An 18,524-nucleotide genomic window follows, 5' to 3' on the forward strand; every position below is an offset into this window, starting at 1 on the left:
GCATGTGTGACGTCATCGCGGCTATGGGCACTCATAGAGCAGGAGCCTGCGAGCCTGGAAGGGAGACTGGGTAAAGATGGAAGTCCTGTCAGAAGTGACAGGGTGCCGCTGGAGGGCTTCATTCAAGGTAAGTTTTTCATAATGTGCTAGTATGTGATGTATACTAACAAATTAGGTCATTGCCTTTGCAGGGAATTTTTATTTTTAATTTTTTTCCAGCTGCGGGTTTACTACCGCTTCAATATACAAAATGCTCATCACTACAGTTTAAAAACAAAAGAACCTTTGTCATAATTGTGCTTGTGACAACAGTTACTGCAAAATAGACCTAGGACACTCAGTAGAAGAAATAGGGAATGGTCCCCTGGGGCCATAATCACTTCTTCTTGTTTACCTTTCTGGTTTCTGGATCCAGATTGAGCTCTTCTCCCACAGATCTCCTGGATGCTGAAATAGAAAATATTGTCCATTAGAAGGAAGTGATAAACTTAATATCCTAGGCCCCCCCCCCCACCGACTCTGTTCCTGTACTCTGGAAGGCAATGGGAAATTATGCAATATTAGTAGAGGCCTACTCTAAATAAACCTGCTTCAGTTTGTACTAATTAGATTCTATATAAAAATATAGCTTGTAGTAAACTTAAAGGGTGGGGTATAGTAGTAGCTGACATGTGTGTTAGTAACATTAGCAGTGTATGGAATGCAAGGTCCGGTGTCCAACAATTGCTCGCCTCTTGGCAAGTTGAGCTGATGATGCATTCTCATATCTCATGGGTGAGATTTTCAGTTCCATCCAAGCTCCTTCCATCACAAAGCCAAGAGATGATTTCACTCTGACCTTACAGAGTTATTATAATGTGGAACTAATAAATACAATTAAAAAAAGAGACACCTTCATTACAACACTGTAGGAGGAGAAGCAATGCAAATTTTTGTGGAGAAACCTAATCACTTTAGAGAGAGATATGAAGCCAATAGATGATTCAACATACCTAAGACATCCCAGAAGAAAAATATTAGTTTTGGGTGGAATAGGTCTTCACCAGAAACAAGGAAAAAACAAAAAGAACTCTTTTAAAAACGTTCATCTTTAAAGCGGTGTTCCAGCTGGGGAAAAAAAAATGAAAAGTCAGCAGCTACAAATACTGTAGCTGCTGACTGATATATAGACATTTACCTGTCCAGGGAGCCCGCGATGTCAGCACCCAAGCCGATTTTCAGATTGGCTGCTGGGTGCTGCTGCCGCCATTCGTTCTAATGGGAAACTGGGAGTGAAGCCTTTCGGCTTCACAGCCGGTTCCCTACTGCGCATGCGCAAAGCGCGCTGCACATTCTAATTGGGTCAGCAGCGGGGAAAGGAGAAGGGAGGCCGAATTTCCGAGGGACGGCACTGCGGCACTGTCCACTGGAAGAGGGGAAGGATACCTGTCAAAGACAAGTACCCGTTCCCCCCTCCACTGTGAAAGGTGGAAATGTGGCACCGGAGGGGGGCAGGAAGCAGATGAGCAGAAGTTCCACTTTTGGGTGGAACTATTCTTTAACTAAATAGTAAATGCACATATTTTTGCATGTAATAGAATGTGCATTTATACATTTTTTAAACAGGAGCCAAGTATTGCACACATTATTAGTGGATTGTGGGTGCAACGTTAGGCTCATGCACACTTTCTGTGTATACCTCTGTACAGGCTTTCAGTTAGGAAACTGGACTGCGTTGATCAGCACACTCTTAGTCCATTGGGAACTACAAGCTGGCCACCACAGTGGAAAACAGGACTTGTGGTCAATTCATGGACGCATCTCTGTGAATGAATGGCATGGCCGTTCGCAGGTGAAGCCCCACACAGCCGCGCTTAATTTAAAAGTAATACGTGGCTGTGGAGGAGAGGAACCCCTACCCACTGGCACAGGGAAGGTGGGCTAAAGGGGTAGGGGAGTCTGCTGGAACATGTTACACCCTAAGTATGGATGTAACATGTGACATGTTCAAAAGGTGAACTTATTCTTTAGCCCTTGAATGCGACTTTCAAATCGTGCCACTTCACTTGAAGTAGAAAGATTTTTGAGCCACAGGTCAGTGCGATTTCAGGTGCGTCTCAACTGACATCTTTGCGACTTTATGCACAGATGTCTATGCAAGTCACACCTGAAATCACCAAAAATAGTGCAGGAACCTTTTTTTCAAATCGGTGCTGCACCAGAAAGTCAGAACTGCACTGATTTGAACAGATCCATTGCCGACAATAGTGTGCAACTTGTCATGTGATTTGGAACTGTCAAATTGCATAACAAGTCTCACCCGTGTGATAGGGGCATAATGTAGTCTTCAGACAGTACTTGTAGCTGCCACTGTTTTAACTCTGGAAAATGTTATATAGCCTGTAGGTTCTAAGCCTGGTCGGTAACCTAGTAGCACCAAACACTATATGCCCAAAAGTTTTTGAACACTTAACCATCATAACTACTTAAATAGCCAGTGTCTCGCCAACGTAAAATTAATTCAGGTATTTAAATGCTACAATAAAAAAAAAGGTATTTTAGACAAGTGTGCACTTCCAATCTTGAGACAACAGTTTGGGGGAGGCCCTTTTCTGTTGCAGTATGACTGTATACCTGTCCTCAGAGCCAGAGCTATTAAGACAAGGCTTGTCAAGTTTGATGTAGAGGAGTTTGCGTGTCCTGCATAAAGCTCTGACCTCAACCCTACTGAACACCTTTGAGATGAATTGGAACACCAATTACAAGCTAGATCTTCTGGTTCACTATCAGTACCTGACCTCTCAAATAGACTTTTGACTAAATGGTCATAAATGTCCACAAACCCACAAGAAAATCTTGTGGAAAGCCTCCCCAAAAGTGTAGCCGCAACTCCACAATAATGCCCATGTTTTTTGAATGGTATGCCCAACAAACTCATACCGGTGTGGTTATTAGGTGTCCAATAAAGTTTTGGCCAAACAGTGGCCATTGTGCTCATTTGCTGACTCTCTGGACATCTTTTATACTATGCACTTCCAATAAGCATATAGCTAACTGGAGACTGCCAATTAGTGCAAACGTTTAAAGTGAAACCCTAGCCAGATTATCTACTTTCTTTGTTTTATATATTGCATGAGCAAGTTAGGACAGCTTTTATGTTCCAGATATAGTGGTTAGTTTGGAAGGATTAAAAGCTATGTCGAGTTGTTGTTTCTATCTGCTGGGGTAATTTTCCCAGATATACTGGTCATAGGGGACAGGACTGAGACTAAACATTCCCAATAGAGACACAAAGAACAACAAAAAAATGTTTTTTTTTTGGTAGAGACATGAAGGGTCAAAACAGGTTCAATGATATCTTTGCAGTAGTTGGACAGTCAAAGGAGGTGTCACTTCGTGTCCAAGACACAATGGTCAACAAGGCAGGAATTGAGTGACAATTCTGACCTAATTGAGATTCTCACCTTCCCCACTACACTGACAAATGGGTTATTATTACAATTTATGTCATAGTTGGATTGATTTAATCCTATTTCCTGTTCCAGTGACTACTACTTCCACTACAGGAAGTCAGCTGCTGTATTATTATGTGGCTACAAAGCCTGAAAACATTTTGGACCCTTGGTGTATATGAAACAACAAATTTACTAAAACCGGAGCACTTAGAATCCGATGCAGCTGTGCATGGTAGCCAATCAGCTTCTAACTTCAGCTTCTTTGATTAAGCTTTGCCAATAAAACCTGGACGCTGATTGGTTTCTTCGCAGGGCTGCACCACATTTTGCACTCTCCAGTTTTTGTAAGTAACCCCCAGTACCGCTCCATTAATCAGTAAAGTTGTCTTAGTAAGACAAAGTGCCATAACTTTCAACAATCCTTCACTAGTCAGACTGCAGGAAACTGAAAACGAATTGGTTGCTATGTTGCCAATTAGCCTTGTCCTCCCCCTAAGTTTGAACCAGCCAAGGTCAAGTAAGAATATCCACTGGAAGATGGTGCTGCAAATGAAATAAGTGGATCTGTAACCGGGGAAATGACTCAGACTGTGATTCTCACATTGTTCCCAATTAGGTGGGCTGATGATTCATGAGTATTGTGTTGTTCTACACTTAAGAGGATAACAAAAAGCAGCTTTTACTGGCAAACACCCACGTAACATCAGCAATTCTGTCCTCTGGAAAACTGCTGCTTTAATAATCTTCATAAAGAAACCAGAGTGCATGACACCTGGGTGAAGACACTTAAGATGGTTGTAAAGACAATTTCTTTTCATAAAATAAAAACAATGTTATATTTACCTGCTCTGTGGAATGGTATTGCACAAAGTGGCCCCTTACCTCCTCTTCTGGAGTCCCTCATCAGCACAGTCTGCTCCCCCTCTTTTCTGAGTACCCTCCTCAGCAAGCACAGTGCTCAGGGGGCACCTGTGTGAGTGCGCCCCCAAGCTGGGCTGCATGCGTCCAAAGACACACACAGCGCAGCTCCGCCAAGGCTCCCCTCCCTTCTCACAGGATTTGACTGACAGCAGCAGTAGCCTATGGCTCTTGCTGCTACCTGTGTCCCCTGTAATACAAGAAACTGAACGGAGAAGAGCTGCAGCCAGGACAGCGCTGGAACAAGAGAATAATCAGCTATGGGTGGGTTCACATATGTGTGGCCGCAGTTCCCAGCAGGGGTCTGGTGTGTTCCTATTCACCGGTTCAGGTGTGAAATAGGTCCAAATTTTTGCCTGAATTTGCACCTGAACCGGACCCAAACATGCACAAAACCTTTTTGGAATGTGGACTGTGGCCGTCCTAGACTTGTGTGAACCGGCACTTGCATGTCATGTGAATATGGACACATGGAGCCGGCCCAGGAGTGAGCACACACGAGTGCCCCCATAGCAAACAGCTGGGTCAAATCTTACTTGGTAAAATGGCATTGGCACTGAATTAGCACTGTTGCATCAGGAACAAACCAATGTCTGAAGTCTCTGATTATTTTGGTTATAAGGCTGATTTTTTAGTTTGATGAACCAGTGCCATGGGGGCAGGGTGCACAGTTTGAAAGCCGTGAGATAGTACCTTGGCACACATGGCACTTATGTGCATGAGAACTTATTGTACAGTAAAGGGATTTAATCACTATTACACTGCATACTGGCCAATCAGTAACTTTGTGGAATAAAAATGGTTTTAAGGAATCATCTTCTCATGATAGAAATATGTCAGCTGCTAATGATGTTGTAAGCTCCAAGGGTGTAAGCCTGAGCCTGATGTTGAGGAACTAGCCTGAAATATGAAAAATCTGGGGGTTTGCACCTTCAAAAAATAAGTCAGCAATGATAGCTCCCACATTTATGTCCTGACAGATTGCCATCAAGGCCTCAAGCACACTGGAAGTTATTAAAATGCCAGTAGTGTTAGCTGTAAAAAGCTGTAGCTGAAGTATGAGTTTTTCAGCGTTTTTGAAGTAGCATTCTTCAGCATTTTTTATTTGTAGCATTTTTTAGCTTTTTTTTAGCCAATCTATACTCCCAAAAAAAAGGTATGGCTCAAAAACTCTGATAAATGCAGAATAGCCGCTTTTACAGCAGTTTTTGCTTTTATCAGTTAGTGTTTTACAGCTGAAAAACTCCTCTTAAAACCCACTAGCTCTGGGGTTTTTTTTTCCAGCCAGAAAACGTCCCTGCCAAAAAACATTGATAACAGCCTATGTGTGCATGGACACATAGGTTAACATGCTGAAAAGTTTACTGGCTGCAGTAAAAAAACATCTGAAGCCAAAAACAGTAGCTGTAAAAATGTCCAGTGTGCAGGAGACCTAAAGTGTAAATTTCCTTTAACCCGATAAGCAGCAACAGCTCCACCTCTGATCAGCTGTTTTAAAGGGCCAACAGAGCCCAAAGTCTTCCTTGTGTTTCCAGGGCAAAAACAATAGAAAAATGCTAGGCAGTTAAGTACAGGCTAGGAGGTTATGGGCTTTTGAGATCAGTGAAAGACAAAGTCTACTTATAGTAAATAGTAGACTGGTTCACCCTCCCTTCTAGCTTATCACCTCCTGAAGGAGCTATTCAGCACCTGCCGTGCCTGCGCAATGAGCCCACATAGACTTGTATGGGGCAGTATTCAGAGACTAGGAGATACTTCTTATATGACCTCATTCAGTTCTATGTGGGATCACTATACAAGCCCAGCCAACTCTAAAGAAGGAAAAAAAAGTAAATAACTAGGTGAGTAATTTTCTAGTGTAATTTAGGTTAGAAGGGCAAGTAAGGGTGGACTAGGGTGCCTTCACTAAAAGTGCACTTGTTCCTTAAAGAACAGGAGACCTGCATCAGAAGAGGTAAATAGGCACCTAAGGAGATTTCAGCTTAGGAAAATTAAGATGTCTAGGTAAGGGGGCTGGGGCCTTTCTTAAGCCAGACTGAGGTCAATTCTTCTTTGTTTCTGTTTCCATATAAGTCAATAAGCACCATAAATGTTTTTTAATCCATGGTAAAAACATCTAAAAGGACCAAATATACTAGCAGCTTTGAAGCATCTGACTACCAAATGTTCAACATGAACTGGTACCACTCAGCTTAGGTCCTTTTCTAATGGGTTTCCTTCTTTATAGATGAAATTTTTTTGAGTTTAAAAGGACTTGCTGTCCAGACCTGGATCACCTACTGGTGGCAATGTGTTTCCCAGAGTAGGAGGTTGTAGTTCTAGCCTCCACTAGCAGGTGTCTTCCAGCTGCCAGCAGATTCCAATATTCAGTCCCCACATGATGCTGGCTGCTGGGAGGGTATTTAGCCCCTCCTCTAATGTTACACTTTGCTTTAGCATTTTACTTTGCCAGCCAGACACTGCTTGCCATTTATCCTGTTCCTAATTTTGCTCTTATCCTGCATTCCGTACTCTACTGCCTTATTTATGCTCCCCTTGTTCTTGATCTCAGTCCTGGTTTCCTCATCCTCCTTGTATCTCCGGTATTACTCTGTTAATCCGTGTTCCCCATTTTTGTACACATTGTATATAGTTAGTTAGGCTTCCTATTACTTAGGTTGATAGTTAGGCACTTTGAATAAATGGCTATAGTTCACTTGTATCTTCACATTTGCTGTGTTACCTGTTTGCTGGTGTTTGGGTGGATTTTAGTTTCATTGTAAATAAATCTTAGGTAAAGCATACACGAGGAGAAGCCCTTTGTGTTTTTATATTCCCACACGTTTTTAACCACCAAGCTCTAGTGGAAGAGGAGTCCTGTTGTTCGCCATCACCTAGAAGTACAGCCTGATCCAGAGGACCTCGGTTTGCACCAGGAGTCTGGAGGCACAAAAAACCAAAGCGCTTTTGATTCCTTGTTGGCGTATGCCAGCTGGAATCCATAGTATCTGGTAAGTGAGTTTTCTTACCATTTGAACACCCGTGGTGATCGGCCAAGGGAAACAACATAGTCATCACAGCACTAGAGACTTTTCCAGCACCATTGCACTTTCTCTTCTTCTGATGGTCATCTATTAGAAGCCTTTTATATTGTCTGATTACATACATATTGTTTATGATTATCCTGACACTCTGATGTCTTTTAGTTAATGCTTCACTATTAATACTGTTTTATAATTTTTAATACCATTTGCAATATGATGGTCTTAAGCAGATGTTTTATTGTGTATTAATAGTATTGAACAGTCGGCTTTTTATGTATACTTTGACACTTTGGTATATTTATATATTTATGTGGGGGGTTTAGCGCAGTTACCATTTTATTTATTTATTTGCAATAACAGTCCACTGTTATATAACGTGCAGCTTACCACCAACCACCAACACACTAAGTGGCGCAAAGTGATTTTTCATAACAAAGCATACACAGGCTGGTCCTGGCTTCCTAAGTGTAGCCACGCAGATCTGGCCATCCCTACTGCTGATTCCTGACACTTACCTTCAGATGTCATTTTACAAGAGAGCTGCTTTAAATACCAGGTCAATGTAATTATACATCTTTGTCCATGTATTTAAAATAAAGCCATCAAAGGAATGTAATCACAATTCAGTAAATCATATAATAGGCCACTGATAAATTATAAAAATAAATGTGGACCAGCAATTATAAAAAAAATGATGCAGCTGCCTAGTCTGTACAACAGCAACAAAGAGTTGTCATCTTCAGATCAAGATCTACAATTTCATTCTTTCTTTTTCTAATTTCATCATCTTTCTTTGTACCTCTCATTCTACCTATCTTCAGTGTGATTAAAATATTTGCTGTCAGAATACATACATATGTATATAATAAATAGGTAAATATATACAGCCACTGAGACCATTTAAAAAAGTGTGATGAGAATTTTTTATGCATATTACATTGTATTGTGTTAGTCAGTAATGTGGATTCATAAAATGTCAGTAAAAGGATTTAGTATTTGATCTTCATGCAAAAGAAAGGCAAAGCAGCAAGCAGAAAGGGACTGTACCATGCTGTCTGTAGATAGGGGGTTTCCTATAGATGTTATCTTTACTTCCAGTGTCTACAGAAAAGAAAAAGGGAGAATAAATAAAAGAGAAAATATAGACTGCAAAAAAAGATTTGTTGAACAGAAGGGAAAAAAAGCAGAGATTGACCATAATCTATAAATTTCAAATGAAATTGCAGTTGTTTTCTATGCACAGCAGAGGGCGCTGTGTTGCAAAATACAGCAACAAAATTGCAGCCCAGCTCTAGAAGAGGCTAATGTACCCTCATGATTACTGACGCGTAGGGGAACAAAAATAGCAGAGTTGCCCAGAGCAATCAGTCACTGGTCATCTTCCATGTTCTGAATCAAGCTAGAAAATTGACAGGTGTAACCCGACTAATTGCCACTGGCAACATCTCACATTTTCTTTCCTCTCTTTTTATAAAAAAAAAAAAAATGCTGTGAAGTCAAAAAATGCACTTTAACCTTCCAGAGAAACAAGTTAGTACACAAAGCAAGCGTAAATGGTTAAAAAAATAAAATGGCAGAAAAAAAATATGCTTAAATAAAAGCAGAAACAATTTCAGAACAGGCTTGTTGCATGTTATAGAAAATGTAACAAATAAATAAATAAAATTAAAATATATTTTAGGGGCTATGCAAAGCTTCGCCACTTGGGGCACTGGGTCCAGGTCATTAACAAAGGTCCCTGGGTCTCAGGCCTGCAATTACTACCTTCTAGACAGGGTCAGAGTGCTGACTGGTTCCTTCTTGGTAGATGCAAAAGTAAAAAATTATAGTAAATATAGTAGTTAAGCCTCTAATGCTTAGCAGACAGTGTATTAGAAGCTTCCTGTTGGGTAGTAAAGGACAAGCAGTAGGCAGAAAGACAATCACTCCACCTAGGGGTTGAGCAATATTTAACACCCAACTCATTACAAATACTAGTAAAATAAAATAGCCCCCGGCAGGTGCTTGCAATAAAAAGCTGCAATACTCAACTTCAATCCAGAGCTCCCTTACAGTAATTCATTTTCACCACAAGATGTCCACAGTCTTTCAATTTAAATGACACCCAGTGTTATTGAACAGGGAAAAATGAGGCAATACTGCATAGGTGTGCGCACAGGGTGTGCCTGGGAACACCCTAATAACCCCCTGTGCTGCAGATCCCCCCTGTTCAGACCCCTGATATTTCACCAAAGCCCCCTAACAGGGCTCCTAAAAATTTTTTTTTAAATCATTTAAAAAATAAAATTGGAAACAATAACAAAAAAGAAAATAATAAAAATGAAAACTACTGACACTGTCCACTGCCCTACTGTCAACAAACTCTGCCCTACTGACACCAGCAGTATATATACACATGCGCACGCATATGTATTTGAGCTTTAGGGTGCACACCCTAATGCAATATGCTGCGCACACCTATGCAATACGGTGAATGTAGGGTATCATGGAACTGCATCTTTAGCTGGCGCCAGCACGGTACTGTTCAGTCATAATTTAATATGACAGAGACATCATCGGCATCGTGGAGACTGACCACCATCGGAAAAAGATTGCACTGCCATAGAGGAAATGCGCCCTCCGGAGGCCAGGCCTGCCGGGACCACATCCCCCCTTCTTCTGGTGCTGCCCTAGGCCTGTGAGGGGTGGGGCGGGACAGTGGGAAGGTCCAACCGGGCTGGAGCGGGAGACTCTGGGCAGACAACGTGGACGCCAACCCTTTCATCATCAGTAGGGTAAAACGAACCTGTCTCACAATGGTCTAACCCTGTGTGTCACACTACCGGACTGAAGAAGGCAAGTATAAAGCAAGAAAAAAGCAGCTCTTGTCCCTCACTATGATGTAAGTGTAGATCCCTCTTACGAGCAGGGCCCTCTGATTCCTACTGTATTAAAGTGTATTGTATTTGTGCTGTCTACCCCCATGTTGTAAAGCACTGCGTAAACTGTCGGCGCTATATAAATCCTATATAATAATAATAATAATAAATATATATATATATATATTTTTTTTTTTTAAATTAAAGATTGCTACTTGTTAATTAATCCTGTACATGGGTTACATTGTTTCCTCTGCATACATTGTATCAAATCCTTCCTTGATCTGTGCCACCCAGAAGCTGTGGACTCTTCTTGCCCCTTCTGGCTACTTTTTTTGTCTTTTTTGTACACAATTGCAGTCTGGGGTAAAGTAAAATAAAGTATAAGATATTGCCATGGGGAATTCAGTTGTAGGGCGTGCTTGGGGAGGGTGTGACTGAGCCTAGAGCTGGGCTTTAAGATACTATAGAAAATGGAAAGGACATAAAAATAAAAGAGAGCACAAAGTAAGAAAGGAGTCAGGGATGTGAGTACTGTTCACTGTGGCATTGTGCAATATTTCTAGTTGGGCAGCCTGAGGATGCTCTGGTTCTTTTGGGACACTTGCAATGGACTCTGCTGTCTTTATTTTTTTTTTTGAACGGTAATTTTTCGTAAGTTTAAAAAAGAAAAAAACATACAACGGTATCACATGAAGTGAATATGGTACAATACACACTAAATTACAGAGGTTCACAAAGCATTAGATACTGAAGAAAGCAATCAGATACAAAGATGGTATATTCTATCAACGATGAAAAAGGACCATATAGAGAACCAAATTCATCCATGAGCAGAAAAAGACAAAATACACACACACAAAGAAAAAAAAAAAAGGTAAAACCATAATAACACGCTGACATTGTACTATAGAGATATGAGGCTATGATGAACAGTTCACAATGTCTGGAAGAACCCCATGAGTTACTAAGAAAGGCCTATACCGGTATCGCCTTCCTCAGGGTAAAACCCATAAGATCCTAACATCTGAGAAAAATAGTATGGTAAATTATACATAAATATCACCAGACACTGAAGTGAGCCACCCGGACTAAAACCTATCAAACTTCTTTGGACACCCTCTAGAAATGTATAAACTCTGCTATCCTTAATGGACATGTGTAAAGGCCCATGGCCCATTTCACACATTTTCATGTGGCCCTCGCACAAACCACCACAAAGCATCACCCCCACCCCCCCCCCCCCCCCCCTCTGAGCAGTTGGCAGAAGAAAGGAGCAGAAATTGGGGGACCCCCTTTCCCTTTCCTCATGAAAGAAATAAAAAAACTGACAGCTTTTCGCCCTTCCCAACTCTATCCAACCAAATGTTATAAATGTTTTGGCTGGAGTTTTATCTGAGGAGTGGCAAAAAACATCCTGGTTCTGCCCACTGTCTGAAAGTGTAATGTGATATCAGCTCAGGGCTGTGCCATTTACAGCTGTAGGTAGGGGCAGTGCCAAGTTGGCTCTTTTCCACTATGTGCCAGTAGATGTCCATACAGGGCTGTCTTAATGCATAGGTACCCCTGGGCACTGCCCAAGGGCCCCAGGTGCTTGGCCTCATGATAATCTTGCATTTCATCATACTTGCCAACTGTCCTGGATTTGCTGAGATAGTCCAGTTCTTACTAAGCTGTCCCAGGATGGCATTGTCCTGCGAAGTGTCCCGTAACCTGCACTGTGCCCTCCTGACCTTCCCTGTACTGTGCCTTTCTGCCTCCCCCACATGCTGTACCCTTTGTGTTGATTAGCCTTTGGTTTATGGCATGTTTTCTTATTGTTTAAAATTGATTTAATTGAAAGTACTAATAAATATATGTTTAATTCTATCAACTATTTATACTTTAAGAGAGTAGGTGCGTAAATTGGGGCAGGCTGGTAGGGGCTCTATTGTATTACTTTGCCCAGGGGCCCATGATGCTAATAAGACAGCCCTGTGTCCATACAGTGCTTTCCACGAGTAGGTGTTCTGCTTCAGCAAAAGGTTATGTGGTTGCTTAAGGCTCCGTTCACACTTGCAAGATTTGTAAAGGTTTGCCTTTGAAAAGATTCCTGCACTACTTTGATGAAAGTTTGTTTTGACTTGTTTGCCAGAGAGTGTAAAAGTCGCATTAAAGTTGTACTCCAAATCGCACTGCTTTGGAGTCGCACAAGTGTGAACGGAGCCTCAAACATCCAGTGAGTGGGCACTGGAGCTGCAAGTGATGCCAAGTGACAATGCTTTGCCCTAGATGTCCTTCCATTTCCAGAGAAGGTTATCTGCATGCATCTCCCAGGGAGCATTGCCGTCCTACTTCTACTCTGTTCTCTACTGAAGTCATCTCAGTAATTTCACTTTTCTTGTATCATTCAATAAATAAATCATGCTCTCTAACCCTTCTCCAAAATGGCCAAATTTTTAGCATTGTTAGGGAGGCAATAATTAGCCCAGGTTTCTCATACAAAAAGCAAGCTGAAATTACTAGCTGAAGCTTGCTGGTAATTTCAAGTCAAGGGTTTTAATCAGCACAATGATTTACTTGTCAGATTTACAGCAGTAATTGCAAAAATGAATCAGGCATGCATTGACAACATTGAACAAATCATGAACAGGCTAGGCTTCTCCAATTAATGATGGCAAATTAGCAAACACACATGCCTACCTGGAACATGGAAATGTCTAGGCGCCTGCTGATAGGACGATGATGTGGATTTGGTGTCTGAGCACATAGATAAGCTGGGGGTACTCCGGCCACTTTCGCTGCCTCCATTGAAAAAAGCAAAGAGAACAAATAAAAGCAAAGTCTGAGAACAAAGTCATATGCTTCACCTTGACAGCACCGTGGTCTACTCTCATGACAGTCCTAACAATGAAAAGGTAAAAACATTATAAAGTGCTGGCAGCTAGTATGTATTAATACAGCCATTCTTAACCAGGATTCCATGGTAGGCTTCCTCCAAAGTTTGCTAGGGGTTCCCTGAACTGTGGCAGAATAACCTCCTGTTTGATGTTGCCTGGTTCAGGACCAACACCACCTGGCAAAGCCAGCAGGATGACATTAATCATCTTTTTAGCTTTCTGTAAGGGTGGCATTCTGACCATCACTGTGTGTGGGGCATTAATCCTACCGACAACCAATGTAAGGTGCATTTTTGCCATTGATACCAGTGAATTGGTTTTAGCAAGGGTTCCCTGAGATCTAAAAATTATTTAAGTGCTTTTCTGAGGTAAAAAGATTGCGGAAGGCTGCATTAATATGTAAATTCTCCTTTATCCACATACTTCATACATTGTACATCTGATATTCTAAGGATCTAACAGTGAAAGCGTAAGATAAACTTTGTAATTTGTATTAATTTACTTTATTATTACACAACCTATTCACCTACAGTATATATTACGACTCATAGGAAAAAGTCTACATTTTCTGCTAGTCTTGTAGTCTCCTTACAGTGGTTGTAAACCTTCCATATACCCAGTGAAGTGAACAGCCTTGGGTAATACACATTCATTTAAAAGTGCATAATAATTGTGATAAAAGCCTTCTGCGAGGAGCAGAGAGAAAGGGGTGGAGAGCTGCAGTTACAGTGTGTGAGAGCTTATTGGAGGAAAGGGACACACCCCCGTCACACAAGGCACAGGATTGTAGGAACATATAGACGAGCTAAGTGCTGAGCTCTCTTCCCATCGCAAATTTATGTAATGTGTCAGGAAAACTTCTCAGAAGTGATTCATGCTGATAACAGAGGAAAGAAGCACCAGAGAGAAATGGCACTTAGGCCAGCCATACACAGAGCAAATTTCTTTCCACAGGTTGCAGGAAAGAAATTAGCTTGATTCCCACATCAACACAGACAGTTTGATGTGGGAAGCCCTCCTGCCGGGCAATTGTCTTCTCCTGGTGGGCGGGTGAGAAAAGACCCTCCCTCCCCAGGAGAAGACAGTGATTATCGCTAGCAGTTACTAGCAATCACAGGTAAAACTCGGCATGCTGGTTGTACCCAAGTTGATTAATTGATCAACTTGGTACATTCAGCCTCCCTATACACGGTTCCTGCTGATCCAGTCAAGATTCCAACAGTGTATGGCCAGCTTTAGAGCTTTGGGATGAGACAAGTCAACACTACAGATATATGTGCTTTTTTTGAGATTTAATTACTGAGTTTTACAACCACTTTAAGGTAAAAAGCATAAAAAAGGGCACAACAATCTTTGTGCATAAAACCAATAAAATTTAATAGGAAACAATAATAGTACACTCACAAATACTGACAGAAATAAAACACCTATAGAGCCAAGGGAGGTGGGCCTTGACAAAGGGGTAGAAGCCCCTGAAACATGTTGCCATAGCAACTTCAGCTACCTGGACGTGAGGCTTGTTGACAGGCGGTGGGGGTCCCACAGCTCTACAACAGTCTACAGGGAAGATCCAGTACAGAGTTACTTTCTCACACACAGACCTATCACTGGCCACATAGGGCTGTTTAAAGCCATCACCTCCCTTGGCTCTACAGGCCTTTCATTGCTTATGAGTGCAATATCATTACTTTTAATGCATGGAGATTATTGGACCCTCCTTTCTGCTTAACTTTATCTAGTTAATTGTCCACCCATCTTCTATTCTACAAGGTGCTGCAAAACCTTTTAAAGGATTTTAGCTGATTCATTATAGCTCTGAAGTGCAAGGTACACTGTTTTCTTTCCTGTAGTCTCCTTAGTACTATATTCTATTATATAAACATTTTATGAAGTTTTAAACACAGCATTGTGGGAAAAGAATGAGAAAATAGTGTCACTTCAAGAGAGACTAGAAAAAGGAACATCTGCAAGATATTTATTTGTATCTGCTTTTTTTCCATTGGAGAGACTTTTTCTCACTTTGTAAGTGGATAAATCGGGAGGCAAGGGGTGACATCTCCCACAAGGGCGTAGACATCAAAATAACTACCTTACAGCAGCTCCATTGCAAAACTGTGAAAAAACTGTGCTTTATGTTAATCTCCTCTAAACCCATATCCCTCCTACCAAAACTAACCTACACTAACACCCCTTCACCCAGCTCCTTACTTCAAGTTCTGTGCATGGTTTACTCTTCCAGCAAGAATCCCCTGGTTGTGTCTTCCCCATAAAGCTGCCCATAGATGGATCGAAATTCGGCCAGTTTAGCAGGGACCCACTGAATTTCGATCCATGTGTGGCCATTGCAGTTGAACAGAAGTTGACCAACTGTCTTCTGTTCATCTGCCCTGTTGAATAAAAGTTGCTCGATCATAGGCAGCAGCCAATGGCTGCAGAGCTGATCTATGTATTCTGGCAGCGGTAGAGTCCCCCCACTGTCAGAATAAAATGGGGATCCCCCCCCCCATCCACCTCGAATGTATGCATGGGGGAACCAGTTCAGGTTGAACTAAAAAAAGAAAACGAGTTATGTATAGCCAGCTTAAGACATTACAGTCTTGTATGTAGCTGTCCTGGAAACTGGAGCTGCATCACAGGACAGCCCTATACAAACCTACAAGAGATCAGTGTGCAGGCAGATCCAACTTTACTACAGAAGTAGGATAATAGGGTGGGGGGTTTTAGCGTAGGTTATTTTGGGGGCTGAAGTTCACATTTGTGCATTGAGGTGCTCTATAAAACAAGTGCTAGGACCTCCTAGTTTCTTTCAGATGCCATTCAAAACAAAAAAGATTGCAATACACCCCACTGTTTTTCACATGTCGTATGCACTACTACACTGTGATGGTGTGAGTAAGCTCTTAAAGTTATCAGAGGAAATCAGAAACTATTGACTAGCCTGCAGTAGACCTGGAACTCTCTGCACTAGGTGCTACTGCATATGAGAAGGATCGTAGTATCAACAATTCGGCCGACTTGTCTGTACCAGGAACAATTGTTGATACTACGATCCTTCTCATATGGAAATGTTCTCTTTATTGGATATGCACTATACATCCTAGGGGATGTTTGAAAGCTATATGCTTTCTGAGTCTTGTGTTCATTTGCACTCAATACTTGATTGTATTCATCCCGGGTCGGGGAAATATTTTCTGTAGGGCTTTGTATGCTCCTCCTCCCTGCTTAGACCAATCAGTTATTTTTCCAATCTGTCATTCTAAATCTCGTGGCTTGGCATATGAGATTTACTTTTGTGTTTCTATCTAGGAAGGTGTATATATATATATATGTATAATGTATATATAGTTCTCAAACAATCTGTCACATATCTGGATCCTGAGGAAGCCCAGATTATGGGCAAAACGCGTTGATCCACCACACTGTAGGATGTGTTGTATTATGTGATACACCTTTTGTATGCTGTATCTTCATCTGTTGATTTTAATAATTTGTCTCCAATAAAATTTATATATATATTTTTTTAAAACTTGCTCTTTTGAGAGATTTTTTGGTACATTAAAATCCCCATTTTTTCCCTTGTCAGACTTGGTGCATTTTTAGATTTACTTGATTTCAGTATTTATTTTATTCAATGAAGTTGAAGCTCTATTTGTGAATATCAGCAAACAAGTATATTAAAGCATCATTCTTTTAATAATTAACAGGATTCATGAGAAGTATGTTTATGTAAAAATAAATCAGAACTTCCAGACCTAACAACATGATAAAAATGAGGTCTGTCTGTGTCCCCCTCCCTGGTAAATGCCACATTGATTATATATTAATGCTTAACCTTAATTGGGATTCTGTCTGCAGTTCACCGGACCTCCTGTGGCTTCCTTCTTCCCTGCACTATTGAATGATTTCCTCTTTCTCAGCCTCTACAGTCTTGTTTAATAAAAAAAAAAAAAATTAAAGCAATTTCTTCCGCTATTTAACTCTTTACAAGTACTAACACAAAGGAGGGTATCCTGGCTTTTTGTTTCACTTCACCTTACCACTGCAGCCAATAGCAAAATTATCTTTTAGCACTTACAGAATATGTGTGTGCTCAGCTACTTCTGGATTTTGGAATGGCTCAAATTAAATCGTCTCAATCAAAACATTTATTTTTCTAGTTTTGGACAGAGTAGGGAAGGGTTGGCAAGACGGTTACGTTTTATTGTTGTTTTTGTCCCGGCTAGGTATATGGCCCCTACCTCCATCTCCATTTATGTTAGAGTCTATTGTCAGCAGAACTAAAAGTAATGACAATTCCACAATTTTCAGTTGTTATTGGGACAGAAATAGAAGGTAAGGCTTCCTGTACACTACAGCTCCTAAACTAGAGTTTAGGAGCTTTTGATGTTTTTTTTGGCAAAGCTCTGAAAATAATTTCCATAAAAGCCAATGTGTCAATGTACACAAAGGCTTTTAGCAGAGTTTAGGAGCTGCTGCAGTTAGGTGAGGTTCAATCTCCCTCCCTTTAATGCAGAAAAATCAAATTGCGTCCAGGAACGTTTTGACCGCTGACCGCAGGAAACCACAAATCTCAGTGCATGCCTCGGGCTATTACAGCCGACTATTAGGATTGTTATACCACTGTTTGATGTTTTTTGTTACTTATATTTGTACTCTGAAATTTTTTCAATAAAAACCATTGAAAATAAAATCTCAGCGCATTTTGTGGTTTCCTGCGGCCAGGGGTCAAAATGCTCCTATCCTGAACGCGATTCTTCTGCATTCAGGAGAGGGCAGTTGAGGGAGGTTAAGCCTCACCTAACTGCAGAAGCTTCTAAAGTTTGCTAAAAGCCTATATGTACATGGACACATAGGCGTTTATGGATTTTGAATAATTTTTCGCATTTTCCCACGGCCGCGGTACATCACAGTCAAGTGCACATGAAACCTAAGTCTTTAAATTGGGGCACCTATTGTTGTGACAACTAAGATGTAATTTCCCACACTTTGGAGAGGTTTCCTCTCATTTCATTAATGTACCTCCAACTATTCGGTTTTCACCAGGACAGGAAGACACGGACAGTAATAAAAACTGGACAGAAGTTCTACCCATTCTACTTAAAGGAGAAGTATGGGCTTTAAAAAAATACATACAAACTCCTATGCTGCAGCATCTGTGTTATGCTGCAGCTGTCCCACATTACCTCTAAGACCAAGAACTATTGATTGCTCGGTTCTCAGCCTGCTCTGTGCAAAGAGCAGTGACTGTTAGTCACCGCTCTACACTCTGCTCCTCCAGCACTCTCTGAAGTGCAGGACAGGGGAGGGGGTGGGCATTGCTGGATCCGACTCTCAAATGCACACTTAAAGGAGAAGCCAGCTCTCAATCAGGAAGCGAGGAGGATTCCAACAATATTGTTGGAATTCTTGCAG

General features: G+C 41.2%; 1 protein-coding gene across 1 annotated transcript in view; it reads right to left on the reverse strand.

Annotated features, from left to right (window-relative positions):
* Window positions 1-18,524, reverse strand: part of ABLIM2 (actin binding LIM protein family member 2) — a 236,507-nt gene that overhangs the window by 70,249 nt on the left and 147,734 nt on the right. Inside the window, exons 14-16 of the mRNA XM_082264258.1 lie at window positions 12,916-13,017; window positions 8,423-8,476; window positions 395-447 (exon numbers count right to left, since the gene is read on the reverse strand). Of these exons, the coding sequence (XP_082120384.1) occupies window positions 395-447; window positions 8,423-8,476; window positions 12,916-13,017 (209 nt within the window). The remainder of the gene's footprint in view (window positions 1-394; window positions 448-8,422; window positions 8,477-12,915; window positions 13,018-18,524) is intronic.

This window comes from Pelophylax lessonae (assembly GCF_965119305.1).
Source record: "Pelophylax lessonae genome assembly, chromosome: 1".
NCBI classification, from domain to species: domain Eukaryota; kingdom Metazoa; phylum Chordata; class Amphibia; order Anura; family Ranidae; genus Pelophylax; species Pelophylax lessonae.